Raw genomic sequence first — 15,620 nt, 5'->3', positions numbered from 1 at the left:
TGTGTGTGTGTGTGTGTGTGTGTGTGTGTGTGTGTGTGTGTGTGTGTTTTTAAATCTGCATAGGATATGTGAGAATATCATAAGAGACATCTATTACAGAGATAATAATGTATTTTCCTTGCACATGAAACAACATTAAATATCATCTTTGCTGATCTATACTGAATTATATAGTTAAGCAAAGCTGCTGCAAAAATCAGCTATTTCAATTTCATGCGCGTAGCACTGTAGTTTTACAGTGTTTTGGCTTGAGAAAAATAGCTCAAATATAAAGCGATACTTGTTAATCGATTTTTTTAAACAATTGCTGACAATTGCTATTATTTTATCTATGCAATTGATAATTGATAAGTTTTCTATCAGCCAAGAGCAACACGTACAACAGCAGACTTGTAATTTTTCATGAAAATAATTATCTCTGGAAGTTCTGTTTATTCTAATCGCTCTCTATATAGCTGTGTATAATACAAGCGTAAGTTTCAGTAGTTATCATCATTATAGATAAATAATGAAAAAGTAAAGAACAAATGCTCCATAAAAAGCACCTCCGTCGAATCCTGGTTAAAGTTTAAAAATACGAGATACATATATCGTCAGTTTCATTAAAGACAAAAGAAAGAAACGAATGAAAGCGAAATTCATCAAAGGGTATTATTATCACAGCTTACGAGTGGAAGAGATTTATAAAGGTTGTAGTACTTTTCTACGCAATACTTTGTAAAAACGGTCATGGAAATAGCAATGATCGTAGTCGAAATACTTGTAAATGTAATAAAAGAATGTGCAGTTACAATGTGCTTTCGTTGGATTATCGGAAACACCTGATCGTGAAAAAGAATATAAAATGCCCAAAATTGCCAAAAAGGCCTGTCCCTATGTTCAACTATACGTTCTCCTAGAAATGCGTGCTATTTAGGAAGGAACATTAAGGACATTTCGCAATATTGTAGTATTTCTCGATATTTAGGTTAGACCGTTATAAATTTAAAAAAACAAATCCCTAAATATTATGCTTTGCTTTGCTCGCGCAGTGCACGTTTAAATCTCAACTTTCGTCCTAAGAGTACAGACCTTGAATGATTTATACCGAAAAATCTTTGTTACCGGGCATAATCAATCGACAGACAATACTACAGACGAAGGATAATCCTACGTGGAAGAATGAATTCCGAAAGCTTGAAAGATCTTGTTTTTAAAACCGGGTTTGTTAGGACTAGCGTCGTGATGGCCAGACTGTCCTTCGTGAAGCGCCCTTTGTACCAGCGGCAGCGAGCCCTGTGATTGTGTGTTGTATCGCCAATTCGTCAGAACGGGCCGGATAACGAAAAAAGAACAAAAAGACAGAAGAAAAGGATAGTAGACGACTAATCGTGTGCTACAACATGCAGTGCGACTAATATTTATTCTTATAACTGACACAACTTACCTCGTCGTGTTGCTCGTGTTCGCTATTTGACAAACTGGACCGCGAACCACGTCTCGTCGATACTTTTTCCTCCCCTAATAACTGTGCGACTTTTCCTTGCTTCACAAACTCGAATGCCTAATTCAAAAGAAACAACCAATATAAATCGTTATGATGTCGTTATTACAAATTTCTTGAAATTAAGTTAATTTTAATTTGGAAATTGTATTTTAGTGGGCGCTGAAATCTGACTTTGTACAAAAGGTGAAGCGGTTCTTAGCCATAGAGCGGTATAGTATACTGTTATAAATTTTATTTGAATTATTTTCGACTATTTGATTAACGTGCAACGATTGGACGAATTTGTAGGTCCACGGAATTAGACAATTACCGAACTTACATCCATTCGTGTCGCCAGAGCGCAATCTTCCAGAGTTTCTGCTGCCTGGTATTTTCCTTGTCGTCGATATAATGCACCAAGATTTCTCAAGGTAGTCGCCATCGTCGGTGCATCTACCTTAGCAGCTTTATGCCAGCCTCCATATTCTCCATATGGAGCATTCTCTTTATTTCTATGCTTATTTTCTTCTCTTTCTTCTGCAACCTAACATTAAAAAATTGTTTCTCATAACAACACACGCACACATACACAAACAAACAAACAAACAAACAAACAAACAAACAAACAAACAAACATACATTTAGGTAAGATGAAATGAGATTATTCTTATTATGATTCGAAAGTACGAAGGTATCATTTATCTTTACCTGCCAAATTGGTTTATTATCGCCATCAATAGCACCAAACTCATTTTCGTGGACTCTGGTTAATACTTGTTTATATAGAACTTCCGCATCCTTGTACTTTCCCTGTTTCAAATAACACGATGCAAGGTTATTTTTTGTTTTCGCTACATTAGGATCATCTGGTCCGAGTTTAGTGTCGTAAATTTCAAGAGCCCTCTTATAATAACGTTCAACCTCCTCGTATTTACTCTGGTTTTGGCAGAGTAACGCGAGATTGTTTAGTTGTTTCGCAACGTCCGGATGGTCACGACCAAGAACTTTTTCTCGAATTTCGAGTGCACGTTTACACAATGGCTCGGCTTCCGTATATTTGCCTCGTTTTCCATATAGTACGGCTAGATTGTTCAAAGTTGCAGCAACTGCAGGATGGAATTCACCAAGTGTCTTTTCACGAATAGTCAAGGCATCGTTCAACAGATTAGCTGCTTCTTTATATTTATTTTGATCTCTATACACTAAAGCAAGAATGTTCAACATCGTAGCGACATCAGGATGGTCATGGCCAGAGGTCTTTTCCAAATCTTCTAAGGCCTGCTTACAAAGAGGTACTGCCACCTCATACCGACCTTGACCCGCGTACTGAATAACCAGATTGTGCAGTGTACGTAAACGTGCAGGTATTTCATATCCAGCGTTCACTTGCTGTGCAAATTGCGAAGCCGGTGTTGGCGTTATAGCTACGATCAAAACGATAACGTTACAAAAAGTAGCCTGTTTTCGTGACTTAAATCTATGCGAATACAGAATTTTACTGTATACTAGTTGATTGAATTGCATTTTGAAACTATCCAAAAATAGATTTTACGAGAATTTTTGTAAAATTCCTCTATATTATTCGCACAGACTTGAGGAGAACCTTGAACATCCACAAGTGATGATGAACATACATTTACTATTTCGGTCGTCCGTATCATCATCAGGGAATAGGTCAATCACAGGAGTAACTTTTGGTATGTCTTTTTTGGCATTCTCATCGTCAGCGGGAGGATCAGGATCGTATTGTCTCATACTTTCCATGAACTCCAATTGTCTTTTATCTACTTCCAATTTGGCTACCTAATGAAAATACAAATATTTCGATAACAATTACATTTCATTGTCCAAAACAAACAGAATTTAATTAAATTCAGTTACGTACCGCTTGTTCGCTAGCTTGCAATTTTTGTTGCGTTCCAGCTAATTCGTCTCTTAACCAAGCATTCTCTTGACACAATCTTCGAACTTGCGTTCTCAGCTTTTGTTTCTCAGCCTCAACCATTTGCAAGTGATTAGCAAGAGCCATCATAACTTCAGCTTCGCCGAGACCTAACTCTATCATTTCGATGTTTTTCGATAATAAGCCGGCTTTGTCTCTGGCAGCCGGTGCTTCCTGTGATTGTAGCCCCTGCAAAAGACCTTCGTGTTCTACACGAAGAGCCTCTAATCCTTGGACAACTGTCCTCGCGCCAGCCACAATTTCTTCCTGTGTCATGGCCGTCATTCTACCAATGTTTTCGATTTTTTTGCTGAAAATAGAAAGACGAAAATTTAATTAAAACTGTGCAAACGGAGAATAATAGTGAAAACTAGATAAAATATTTGTATTTTAAATGTCTAAAGAATATATTTTATTCGACGACAACGACAACGACAACGACAACGACGACGACGACGACGACGACGACGACGATGACGACGACAACGACAACAAAAGAAAAGAGATTATGATAATAATATAAAAATGCACTAATTTCAGTCTTAATTCATTTATTTGTTTATCAACGACAATACATTTTGTTTTAAGGGTAGCCAACTTTCTGAGTATTTTAGCCTTATTTTCACTACATTATTGTCAAACATTTCTAGTTAATTTGACGGTTGTTCATCTGAGCGGAAAGGTAAAAAAAGGAAAGGGGTAAAAATATTTGAATAATAATTAATTGGAATGAAAAATAGGCATCGGCAAGTATTTCGGTCGAGACAAACAGAACATTACCGGCGTTTGTAGCGCAAACAGCGTTTCGGATCGAAGCCAAGTATAGAACATTTTCGTTTTTACATAAATATACAATTGTCGGTATTCGATTGACAAATACAACCAACCGAAACATTCGTGCAAACAGTTAGAATTGATCGTAACAAAGTAAATTTCAATAGAAACTTATTTCGCGTTAGGGTCGTGTTAAACCCGCGGAAATCAATGGTTTACTATATTGCACGCGTGCGCAACTGTCACAACGTCTATATTCTTATGTCACACACGTATAAAGTAATTATTTGAATGGAAAAAATGTTGAAGAACTCGTAGTACGACGTGTAAACGATCGAATCGATTATTAACAGATTCGATCAACTAGCCAAAGTAGCACAAAGATCGATAGTAGTTGTATTTGTTTCAATGAGAAACTTACCCCATGTCGGGATCGCGTTAAACCCGACCCGACAGAATCAATGGCTCGATACTTCCGAGCTTGCGCAAGCGCTACGGCGCTGCGTGTCTTTTATGCGACAGAATGTATAGTATACTATAGTATAGTATAGTATAGTATAGGTATGAAAGAAGATAATGGATCGTCGATGGCAAAAGGCAGAAATTTTTAACGGAAAATTGTACATATAGTAATTACATTAATAATCATGGTTAATGACGGGTGAGAATTGAGAATACTATAAAGCGAGATGATAATTTCAGAATTTTGGTCCTGTAAAGCCTTGACCTCGTGCAATCGCTGTCCCCAACGGGCCTTGACCTCGCCATTTCAACTGAAAAGCTATCGTTTAACGAATAACCTTGAACGAGATCCTTTCTATACCGATTCAACGAAGTTAGGAATGTTTACGAGCAAGTCATAAAACAAAGTTAGGATTTTTCGAAAGAATGTGTACAGAAGGAATCGGTTGAATACGAACGTTTCACCGGTGACGCGATATGGAAGGACAAATTGTTTCGAGTTTCTAATGAAAGTGGACAGTAATTAGAGCTTGTTATGCCTCCGTAAACAATAGAACGGTGCAAGAATACTCGGCCGAACGATGTGTTGGTAGAAGAAAAAAAATTGTTTAAATAAAGAGGTGAGAACGATGAAAATAGATATACATAGTATGAGATGGATCCGTAAGTAGGGAAGAACTACTCACATTCTGTAAGCATTCAGCGTTCTTGACATATCTCTTCTACACATCGGTAATGTTGAACACTGTTGAACCTACCTAATTCGTAGAGAAACAAAATTTCAACTTTCTGTCTACTATTTCCGCGGGCACAGTCGTGGACGTATTGTCACTTTCAGTCAGTTGAATTTTTTGTAAAAAAAGTCATCTATCTCGTATTTCGTATTTCGTATTTCGACGGTAAAAAAATATAATATATATATATATATAGATATAGATATAATATATATAATATAAGATATAATATAATATGTATATATGTATATGTACACTACAGTGTCCTGTAATGTGATTTTTCGAAGGGGCACCTCACGGAATCGCGTTTAATTCTTTACTGAGGGGTTACGTTTGGCTTCGCACCCTCTGCACGAAATAGGGGTAACGGGGGTGGAAGATTGCGCATGCGTTTCATAGATTCACGAATGTTTCCGTACTGAACACACGAAATTGTATGTTCGGAGAGATATCGGTGCGTCCAGCAAGTGTAACGAGACGAATGGATGCGTTTCTGCATAAGAAAGGATCGTACTACTACGCCTATCGTTGCAGTTATACGGAAATAAACGTTAGTCGGTCAATAGGAATAATCGGAGGGTGCGTAAGAGTGCGATGAATGAAGCTTCTAAGAGGGTGATCGACACGTACACCTAGTAGATACGACACTTGTGACACTTGACGAAGACTTTACGGATATAAATTGTCTCGCAAGCTCGAAATTTGAAGACATTAATGAATCTCAACTGGAAAAGAACGCTACTCATAGACTATTTTCGCAATCATTCGGCTTCAAGGGAAATACATAGTGACTGGTAGCCGATGACTCACGAAAACTATGACGACGGAACATTCCAAGTAGCATGTAAATCATCACGCGCACTCGTATGTGCATAGATTGTCGTAAACATATGAATCGCGCAACATTTTCTTCGAGAATAGTTTGACATGAACCTAATGAAATATGTATATAAAAATATTGATGTATTAACACACGGGGATAGGTGCATGTATATGTATGTATAGAGCGTCTCTTCCAAGTTTTAGCAACCGGCGCGCGGCGCGGCGACACGTGTAATACGAGCCTCGCTCGTCGTTTATCTCGCTGGCTCTCACCTCTCGGTATATGTATATACATATACATTCACTTTCGTCATTCAACTGTTGACGAGTTGCTGGATCTCATTGTCATTTCGAGATAGAGAAGTAAAGAGTTAAACAAGTTACGAAAAATCAAGTATATTCTGTTCCTTTACACTTGAAAGTGTTGCCGTACCGATAAAAACAAACCACTCGAAATTTACGTAATTTTATCGAAAGTATTTTCGAAAAATGCAAACTACAACAAATTACATCAACGATCCATGATTGAAATTTCATACAAGATTGTTGAAAGTTCGGGAATGTAACAAGTCCGAGTAAATGTAGCGAATTTTTTAGTCACAAATGGTGTGTGATAGCTGCAGACAATTGATGGTCTATATTTATAAGACGCAACACAACGCTTGAAACGTTGCGCTGATTAAGATTCGTATCGTGTGACGACAATATTCGTCTCAAGTTTCGTTTGTACCTACATACGTAACGAATCGTGATAACGGTTTACCACACTGTTTGGCTATTTTAGATGTTTGTAACGCAAATTCTTTAAACATTGGAATAAATATTTTCGTTTAAATAAAGTCGAGTCCATTGTTCCATTCCAAACAGTTGCACTTTACTTAACCGACACCCTACTATTTTAACATTTCTTCGTCTATGTTAAATCATCAATTTACCACACAACGATTACAACGTAAAGTGAAATCGTTTTTTGTCACCGAGTTTCCTTTCTATTTAGTAAATTAGTGACTCTTTCTAAATATACATATACACCAGAATAGGGGATACAACTATCATCGAAATCTCATCGTCATGGTAGTTGATTTTCTGTCACGGTTTCGCATACTCTAAGGAAATGAATTAAAACGATTTACTTCCGGTTGTAACAGCCTGTCGAAGGCGTGGCAACTTGTAAGCCTGACAAACGATGCGTTTACCTCTTATAACCGCTTAAATAAACAAAGAAGAAGAAACATTTGAAAATACAATAATTCGACTTACTTTTCAGAACGGTCCATGCAGGAATTCTCCTCTGTTCAGTGTATCATCCCACTTTCCTAAAGAGGATCGCGATCCTTGATATACTTGTCAAAGACAAACTTTTCGGAGAATCTTTTTAAGATGGACAAATAAATTTTACTAATTAAAGGCTACGATATTCTATTGTACGTACGCAAAAGACGTACAACAGCACTGTTAGCAACAATCTCGAAAAAAAAGAACGAGTTTCACTCACCGGACGCCAAATTACCGAGAAGCAATTTTCACAGTTCTAAAGAAAGGTTGCAAAGCTTTTGTCCAAAAATTGACACAAGTGGTTTTCAGAAACGCAAAACAATTACGAAAATTCGTACCGCTAGCTTGATGACAGACTAAGATGGCGTAAAACCGTGGAACTTAACGTGTGTACAACAATCACATATTTCACGATTCCGATTCCGATTACAAGTAGATAAGCACTACGCGTTGCGTCCCGATTTTTCCGTTTTTCAAGATTTTCATAGGATCGTCTGCAAATTGAAAATCTGCTTCTAATAAAAATAAGTGTATCGAACTAAAATCTCCAAAGTGTAAGAGCGACCATCGACCGATCGTAAAAACACGATTGGAGCGACTCGATGCGATTGCAGCGCCAGTTATCGAAATTTCTCCATACTTGTGTCGGTTTCTATGAAGCGACGTCCAACTACTTACTGTGAAATTACTTCATATTTGCGGGACCCCGGACCGGTCATGTAGGTAAAGCGGTCGACTCGGAATCCGAGGATCGTGGGTTCGAATCCCCGGCCTCTATTTTTTCTTTACACTCCTACAATATAGAATTATAAATGAGAATTTCAGAATTTTATATAAAAATATGTATTTTATTCATCTATATTTCTTATTCACACATGTTAAAACAAGCCCAATGGTTTGAATGTACATAATTTACTCTTTGTATTGCAATTGCATTAAGTTGAAATGGTATATGCCAGCAATTATTTTGTTTGTGAACACTAGAATGAATATAGTTTGTATTGGTTGTTACATAGTTCTGCATCAAAGTCAAGTCTATCGTATTCGAACTCAGGTTAAATGGACTTAAATGGGCAGTAAAGGTGTACTGATGTGTGAATTGCCACCTCTTAAAAAGGGCACGTGATTCACCATCTTCGAGATCAAATTTATGTTGACGCATCAAGTCTTGGGATATAAATTTAGCATTGTTTCCATTCAATAATGTTGCATATAACACGAATGGATCATCTTTTGAGCTAAAATATCAAGACAATGAAATTTGTAGTTTGATAGAATATGTAATTTGTGTATATATTATTTTAATACATACCTATCATCTACAAAGAAAAAAGTTGCTTTCGTTTGCAAATTCTTTATCCATTTGAACTTTGTCAAATAATTTCGTCCGATAACAAGTACTTTTTGATTTTGTGCATTAAAGTGTGTAAGAAGTGCATCCAACTGAAACCGAATGGTACCGAATGTATTTCTAAGAAAATTTACACAGCTAATCAAAACTTTTCTATATCGTTACGTTGCATTCAATCGCCTATTTAAATAGTGGTTATTTATTATTTAGTATTAAATATTAAATAAAGTCAAATTTAATACCACTTTGTAATTCTTTGGACTATGTTGTTTGTGTAAAACATTTAAACCATCGATAATGATATCGTATGGTTTTGTTTCCTTGACAAATTCAATAAATTCTACTATCTCTTCTGGAACAGTTGATTTGTATCCCTTTTCGACAAACAGTTTTTGCAGTACAGTCTCGGATAAACGTTTAAATTCCTCTTCCGATAAAGGCGGTATCAACACTCTTTGTTGACATGCGGAACACTTTGTGCTAAAGAAGAGAATTATATCAATAAAATAAGAAACTTTAAAAGTATACGTAGAAACATTAACATATATATTTTACAATATCAAAGTTGTTATTTTTGCTGACCAACCAACTTTGTTGCAAATCTGTATAAATTCTTTTACAGTACCCACGTCTGGTTTAATATCGTATTGCATCCACAATTTAAACAATTTCTCAATGTTTTCATTAAATGTTTGCTTATCCTTCAAACATAATTTCAAGTAGCTATTATATACATAATTTAGAGGTCCTACATCCTTTTTGAAAGAGCAAATTAAATATTTTTGGGCAAGTTCCATGTTACAATGATTGAGTAAATAATCGATCAATACACTGTAGCCCTCTTTAAGGAACTTTGAATCGTGCATTTCGTAACATTTTATAATTTCAATGCTTTTTTCCCACTCATCAATTTTACACAAGGTAACGATACAAGAAGTAGCTACGAAAAAATCTAATACCGGATATTGTTTTACGACAGTTTTATATACATTTAAAATGTGGCGTTTATCTACATCTGTAATCGGACTTTGCTTTACTTTGTACAATAGCAAATATTTGCAAGCAGTAATTACAGAAAATTGAGAATTATTTTGTTCCAACAATTTATAATAAGATATTCCTGCATCTGCAAATTGTTCATTGTAGCATAATTCCATAATTAAGGAGTCCACTGCCATTGGTTTAACAAGTCTAGAGTCCATTATATTTTTCCTTATCTCTTGCCAAGTTTCTTTTGGTAAATGAGGATTTACTAACGCTTCTTTATACATTTCTATACGAGTCCAAATAAGATTGTGCAATCGTATTTTTTTCTTCTGCAAATTAGAATTTGTAGAGCCTGTTACGCTTATAGGTAACTTTGCGGTGTACGTACAAAAGAATTGTACTCGACGAACGTACATGTTCATTTTTGTAGGAAAGCCATTCAAATAAATTAAAAATTACAAATGGATCCGCATAGCAGGAACAGGTTATGTATAAAAATGTACAACTTGTTTCAATATTTAAATAATCACTTTGTTAATCGTTTATAGTAATTTTTATTAATTCGTTACATTTATGAATGGATTAAATGTAAGTAATTTTGTATGTTTTGTAATTAGAGCATAACTTATGAAACACGAATAAGTATGTATACTGAACTGTACACTGGTACTACTTCATACTTGCTTCATACTACTTGGTATTACTACTCATTGCAACTCATCTGGTACAGCCAGCCACCACTGGCAAGCAGGAAGCAGCCAATCCAATCACTCACTGGCGTAGTAGCAGTGCCCAGCAGTGCCATCAGTCGCGCCTTCGGTGAGAAAACACTCAAATTTTTAGTGAAAATATTATAGTTAAATTATAATTTTAATTAATTTAACCTTTTGTAGTCTGCATTTTCACATTTTAAACCATTAATCGAGCCTCACTCGACATGCGAGCGCAAAGGGTTAAAGCTTAGTACTAGTGGCGCCATCGGTGGCAAAACGCCCAAGTTTGTACTGTAATAAAAATAGTTTATACTGGTTTTGTAAGATGACGCCACCGATTACTTAATTCAATTATTTTTTTATTTACTATAAATGCATAACTAATACGATTGCTTGCTTTGTAATACTACAATATGTTCGATAATATGTCAAATTTATCATTTTTATTAAGAGTTATTTAATGCAGCAATAATTATCGACCCTTTAGTTAGTGGCGCCATCTAATACCAACAGTGGGAACTACTATTTCTACTACAATCTTGGGCATTTTGCCACCGATGGCGCCACTGGTACGAATACCAGTTTTAAATCAATTTGACATAATCGCACGTGCGCTAATCATTTTATTATTTCTTACACTTGTTATTTAATTGTATTTTAAGTTAATTATAAGAGAGATGAGGTATTAGTAGTATAATAAATGTCATATATACATATGCATGTATATATCTTTGAAAAATTAGTTCAGCCTGTTGACCGCTGGACGGCGATACCGTTTGTTGTTGTGTTCTTTATTCAACAGTATCCAAGTACATGGGCACATGGGCATATATGCCCATATACAACTCCTCTGTCTGTATATTGTTACAATCTTTAACAAAACATTCTTAATACGAGAATCATCAAAAGAAATTTAAATATGATTTTCTTATACTTGGTGTAACATCTTATATATTTATTTATATTTCCTTATTACTAAATGATATCTCTTCATGCCATTTAACCTGCTTTAACCGTTTGCGGCCGTATATGACATATGTCGAGTAAGGCTCGACGAATATAATGAAAAATTAGTTGGGCCTGTTGGATGGCGAGTTGTTTTTTACCATTGACTTTATCGGTGGTAAAACACGTAGACAATTAATAAATCATTCATTCCCTACAATTAATCGTTTGTTAAGTTTTACATATGCAACATAAAGTCTGAAGATTCGGCAATCTTCTCATACTACTCTCGTAATTAATTTTGTCCAATAAAATAGTTGATAGGTATGAAGAATGTCTAGTAACCGTAGTGTTGAGTGTATGTATCCTTTGTGTTCTCCGATTATTTTCTGGCTGATGATTGTTTACAATTTTAATTAGCTTTTTCACGAAATATTTCACGAAATCATATCGAGTTGTTTTCGGGGTTCCGCGACATAAACATTCCTACAGACTGACTGATAAATAACAATTTGGAAATTTATTGATTTTTTAGTATTTTTAATTATATCTCGAAACATCGAAAATTTCATGTTACGAAATACACGAAGATTCTTATCGATATTATTACGAATAGTAGATGCAAAAGTGACCAGAATTAAAAGAGTAAAAATATAACGGGAGAACTGAAAAGAGCATAATTTCGTTGTTTTGTTCGTTTGATAAATGTTGTTTTTAGCGCGTGGACATTCTCCCAAGTCCAAATCCACGTTTTTCCACGATGACAGGCGCTACTGAACCAATTTATAAAGACAACTGATAAAACCAGATATTGTTCAGTCTGAATCGGCGCGGCCGTACATCTCGGAGTAATCGTGCGTTCCACTTGTGTGTTCTCTGTTCTGAACAGGCCGCAGAACTCGACGATCGAAACGAGAGATACAAGAGAAACGGAGAAACATACATACATACTACACAAAGTGGCAGAGAGAGAGAGAGAGAGAGAGAGAGAGAGAGAGAGAGAAGCTTTTTTCACAAGTAACACGAAGCAAAGGAGTTGTAATTATTAACAAAGTAAGCCGAGGAAGAAGTAGCATGTGTGCGAAATCTTGCACCAACACACCGATTAGCGAAACGAGATTCGCGACGATTTTTAATGAAAATCTTTAACAAGAAACAATTTTCTCTGATCGATTGGCAGTGATAGGAAATCAGGTGAAAAGTGCCAGTACAACAACCGCGATATAATTGTTATTCCATTATATCGGGAAGGTATCCCCCAAAAATTTACTTACATTCTATTATTGTTTGTTTGAAGCCGGGAGTAAGATAAAAATATTTATTTGATCAGTTTTATCCGATTTCACATGTACCATATGCACACACTTGGAGTAAAAATAAGTCGTAATAGATGTAGCATAATATGTATATGCATAAATAACATTTAGTTTTGATGTTTTAGGATTTGCTGTTTCAAAAATATTTCTTTATATGGATGAGCTTCCAATTACTTTTACTTGGACTCTTTTTATTTGAAGAAGAAAACAACACAACGACGCGACGAGTCATCGTTGTGAAAAAGGTTATCTATTTTTTCCGAATTAATGAGTCAACAACTCTAGTTGATGATACGCTTCCGCTAGTCGTCGACAAATACATATATTCGTTTTCCTCGTTTCGTTCATGTATGTATATCATTTAGTTTAGCGTATTTTGTAATATTTCTACAACTTGAAGAAATAGACGACGAGTGACTTGCACATTGGAGAGACTAGACATTGAACGATTATAAATAAATAAATAAATAAATAAAAGTTTGTCGCGATCGTTATTAGTAGAGGGAATATAGGGAATGTAGGTATTCCATCGATAATATCGACATCTATCACGACGATATGCCACTGACGATGTTGAACATTTTCAGGCGGCGCGGCGCGGCGTAACAAAGTTGTTCGTTTGTCGAGCCCATGGAGAATTATACATCGGACTCGAGCGATTCGGATTCGAATGGCAAGACATTGGATTTGTCATATCTGATGCTCGATACCGAAACGCTCAACGATCATTTCGTAAATACGAAATGCCCAGAACACGTGGACACGTTGCTACTTTATCATAACCGCTTGAACAAGATTCCTGCAGGTATCGTTAGGTTCACGAATTTGAACTCGTTGGATATATCGAATTGCGGTTTGCATCAACTGCCAGAATTTCTCGGGGATTGTCCTCTGTCCTGTCTGATAGCCAAGCATAATAATTTGTCCAACGACTCTTTGCCCAAGAGCTTCGAGAACTTGCTAGAGCTGCGCGAACTAAATCTCAGTGGGAATAGACTGATCGATTTCCCTGAACAGGTTCTCGAGCTCACGGAGCTGAAATACCTCTATTTAGGAGGGAATCGTATCGGCGAAATCAGCAAAGATGTTTGGAAATTGCAAAGGTATTCGCATTTTACTATCTTTCGTTTCTCGGAATAACGATACCAAACGAAATAAAGGAAAGATCTGTATTTACTGATCTGAAAATTACTAATTCGCGGCGGTTTTGGCCATTTCCGTTAGACTGCATGTGCTATCGATGGGAGGCAATCGATTAACAGAAGTACCATCCACGTTGGGCCAATTGAAATCATTGCAGGCCTTGGTACTCTGTGATAACATGTTGGAGAGTTTGCCTAGTACTATAGCAAATCTAGCTAACTTGAAATCGTTGCTGCTTCATAAGAACAGGCTGAGAACACTGCCAACCGAAATTATCACGTTAAAATGTTTGACCGAGGTAACTCTTTACGAAAATTATACTATATTAACTCCAACTTAATCTTATGCTAAAAATGTTTGTTTAGTTATCGTTAAGGGAGAACCCGCTCGTAGTGAGGTTCGTGTCGGATATGACGCATAATCCTCCGTCACTGCTGGAGCTCGCTGCCAGAGTAATTAAAACCAGCGACATTCGGTACGATGAAAAGAGTATACCACGAAACTTGGTCGAGTATCTCAACTGTGGTCATCGCTGCGTCAATCCCAAGTGTAAAGGTCAGGAAAACTAGTCTTTTTCAATGTAATGTCGATACACTAATATAGTATGTCGATTCTCGCTTATGAATGCATAAATATCACACATACATACGTACATTTATCATTCTTTTTTTCGTAGGTGTGTTCTTCAACAATAGAGTGGAGCATGTAAAATTCGTCGATTTCTGTGGTAAATACCGTCTACCTTTGCTACAATATCTCTGCAGTAGAAAGTGCATAGAATCGCGGGATGGAGATGAAGTGGTTAGCGGTGCAATGATAAGAAAGGTTCTACTAGGCTGATCGGTGATCTAGGCCTAGGCTATCTATCACGAGTGCATCGTTTGTCAACATTTCATTACACGTTTAGCAAGTTTTCATCCATAGAGAAGACGAAGAGAACGTTGGTCTAAACTAAAAATATATCAAGACTACAGACAGCTGCTTAGTTCGAACAGTGATGAAACATAAAAGCATCAACGGGATCTCGAGAGAAAATAATTCTTAGCAAACGCAGACGCAGACGCGGATAACGTAAGATAAAAGATAACATACACTTATTACCTGTTCCTGGCTTTACCGTTTAGATTTTCTGGAATAAACGTTTCTCTAGAGTTCAGTTGCTCCTCCATAATTATTCCTCTTCATCCTGATCGATACTCCGATTCGAGGAAACGCTAGAACGTTGCGCGGTGGGATCGCAGCGAATGAAATCGCGGTCTGTTAACATTATCGTTTTATTGTTAAATAAACCACAAAATGTACAATAATAATAATAATAATAATAATAATAATAATAATAATAATAATAATAATAATATTATCATATAGAGCCTCGCGAAAAGAGGCGGTCGATTCTCGCTTAAACACATATCCATTAATATTCTACATTACCATATCGACTATGTGTGTGACCGTGTAAAACTAAACACATCCGACAAGTGAACGTAGCGGAACGCAACGCGCGATTTAAGTATCATCGTATTCGTCATAGTCATTTAGGATTTATAGAACATTGTTAATAATTCGAATAATCGGTGACAATCGTGAACATAGCAATTGTAATAATAGTTGGCTACTTTTGTAATCGCATATAGTGTCGCCGTAATTACCTATACATACATGTACATAATCATATATATATATATATGTAT

The 15,620-nt window shown here is 36.2% G+C and overlaps 3 protein-coding genes and 1 long non-coding RNA gene across 16 annotated transcripts in view; 2 read left to right on the top strand and 2 right to left on the bottom strand.

Moving 5' to 3' along the window:
- Positions 1 to 7,837, bottom strand: part of LOC128885938 (kinesin light chain) — an 11,320-nt gene extending 3,483 nt beyond the window's left edge. The window contains exons 1-8 of one of the 5 annotated variants that reach the window (XM_054140334.1): positions 7,695 to 7,837; positions 7,460 to 7,570; positions 3,351 to 3,717; positions 3,100 to 3,268; positions 2,174 to 2,889; positions 1,806 to 2,009; positions 1,427 to 1,543; positions 746 to 1,275 (exon numbers count right to left, since the gene is read on the bottom strand). In XM_054140334.1, coding sequence (XP_053996309.1) covers positions 1,150 to 1,275; positions 1,427 to 1,543; positions 1,806 to 2,009; positions 2,174 to 2,889; positions 3,100 to 3,268; positions 3,351 to 3,717; positions 7,460 to 7,476 — 1,716 coding nt within the window. In that variant the 5' untranslated portion in view covers positions 7,477 to 7,570; positions 7,695 to 7,837 and the 3' untranslated portion in view covers positions 746 to 1,149. Of the gene's footprint in view, positions 1 to 745; positions 1,276 to 1,426; positions 1,544 to 1,805; positions 2,010 to 2,173; positions 2,890 to 3,099; positions 3,269 to 3,350; positions 3,718 to 4,602; positions 4,703 to 5,329; positions 5,568 to 7,459; positions 7,571 to 7,694 lie in introns of those variants that run through there. The other 4 variants (XM_054140335.1, XM_054140333.1, XM_054140336.1 and 1 more) reach the window with 4 other exon arrangements.
- Positions 5,062 to 7,038, top strand: LOC128885957 (uncharacterized). Its single transcript, XR_008459699.1, has 2 exons — positions 5,062 to 5,263; positions 5,665 to 7,038. It is a non-coding gene; the product is annotated as an uncharacterized LOC128885957 (long non-coding RNA).
- LOC128885942 (mitochondrial ribonuclease P catalytic subunit-like) lies at positions 7,460 to 10,335 on the bottom strand. 2 transcript variants are annotated; one of them, XM_054140344.1, is made up of 5 exons: positions 10,201 to 10,335; positions 9,381 to 10,141; positions 9,068 to 9,305; positions 8,787 to 8,917; positions 7,460 to 8,712 (listed from the first exon to the last, which is right to left on the bottom strand). In XM_054140344.1, the coding sequence occupies exons 2-5, from the start codon at positions 10,094 to 10,096 to the stop codon at positions 8,340 to 8,342; spliced, it is 1,458 nt and encodes a 485-aa protein (XP_053996319.1). In that variant the 5' UTR covers positions 10,097 to 10,141; positions 10,201 to 10,335; the 3' UTR covers positions 7,460 to 8,339. The 2 variants fall into 2 exon arrangements, with proteins under 2 accessions (XP_053996319.1, XP_053996318.1); XM_054140343.1 differs by having other exon boundaries at positions 9,381 to 10,234.
- Positions 10,336 to 10,505: 170 nt separating this feature from the next.
- On the top strand, positions 10,506 to 15,085 carry LOC128885949 (leucine-rich repeat-containing protein 58). 8 transcript variants are annotated; one of them, XM_054140369.1, is made up of 7 exons: positions 10,526 to 10,631; positions 12,360 to 12,721; positions 12,912 to 13,031; positions 13,374 to 13,889; positions 14,011 to 14,227; positions 14,295 to 14,484; positions 14,606 to 15,085. In XM_054140369.1, the coding sequence occupies exons 4-7, from the start codon at positions 13,417 to 13,419 to the stop codon at positions 14,767 to 14,769; spliced, it is 1,044 nt and encodes a 347-aa protein (XP_053996344.1). In that variant the 5' UTR covers positions 10,526 to 10,631; positions 12,360 to 12,721; positions 12,912 to 13,031; positions 13,374 to 13,416; the 3' UTR covers positions 14,770 to 15,085. The 8 variants fall into 8 exon arrangements, with proteins under 8 accessions (XP_053996352.1, XP_053996344.1, XP_053996351.1 ...); XM_054140377.1 differs by lacking the exon at positions 12,360 to 12,721 and having other exon boundaries at positions 10,506 to 10,631; XM_054140376.1 differs by lacking the exon at positions 10,526 to 10,631 and having other exon boundaries at positions 11,907 to 12,523; positions 12,912 to 13,134.
- The last annotated feature ends 535 nt before the right edge of the window (positions 15,086 to 15,620 follow it).

The sequence above is a fragment of the Hylaeus anthracinus genome, unplaced genomic scaffold (genome assembly GCF_026225885.1).
Source record: "Hylaeus anthracinus isolate JK02 unplaced genomic scaffold, UHH_iyHylAnth1.0_haploid 11982, whole genome shotgun sequence".
NCBI lineage: Eukaryota > Metazoa > Arthropoda > Insecta > Hymenoptera > Colletidae > Hylaeus > Hylaeus anthracinus.
Note: the sequence above shows the minus strand (reverse complement) of the source record. Positions and strands in the feature narration are given on the sequence as shown.

Bases quoted from the DNA above. Each gene is read 5' to 3' on its own strand.
- LOC128885942 (XM_054140343.1), bottom strand. From the start codon at position 10,234: ATGAACATGTACGTTCGTCGAGTACAATTCTTTTGTACGTACACCGCA. The intron at 8,918-9,067 runs GTATTAAATTTG...ATTCGGTTTCAG, and splicing joins GTCCAAAGAATTACAAAGTG to TTGGATGCACTTCTTACACA. The intron at 8,713-8,786 runs GTATGTATTAAA...TTGATATTTTAG, and splicing joins TTTTTCTTTGTAGATGATAG to CTCAAAAGATGATCCATTCG.
- LOC128885949 (XM_054140377.1), top strand. From the start codon at position 13,417: ATGGAGAATTATACATCGGACTCGAGCGATTCGGATTCGAATGGCAAG. The intron at 13,890-14,010 runs GTATTCGCATTT...CATTTCCGTTAG, and splicing joins GATGTTTGGAAATTGCAAAG to ACTGCATGTGCTATCGATGG. The intron at 14,228-14,294 runs GTAACTCTTTAC...ATGTTTGTTTAG, and splicing joins CGTTAAAATGTTTGACCGAG to TTATCGTTAAGGGAGAACCC.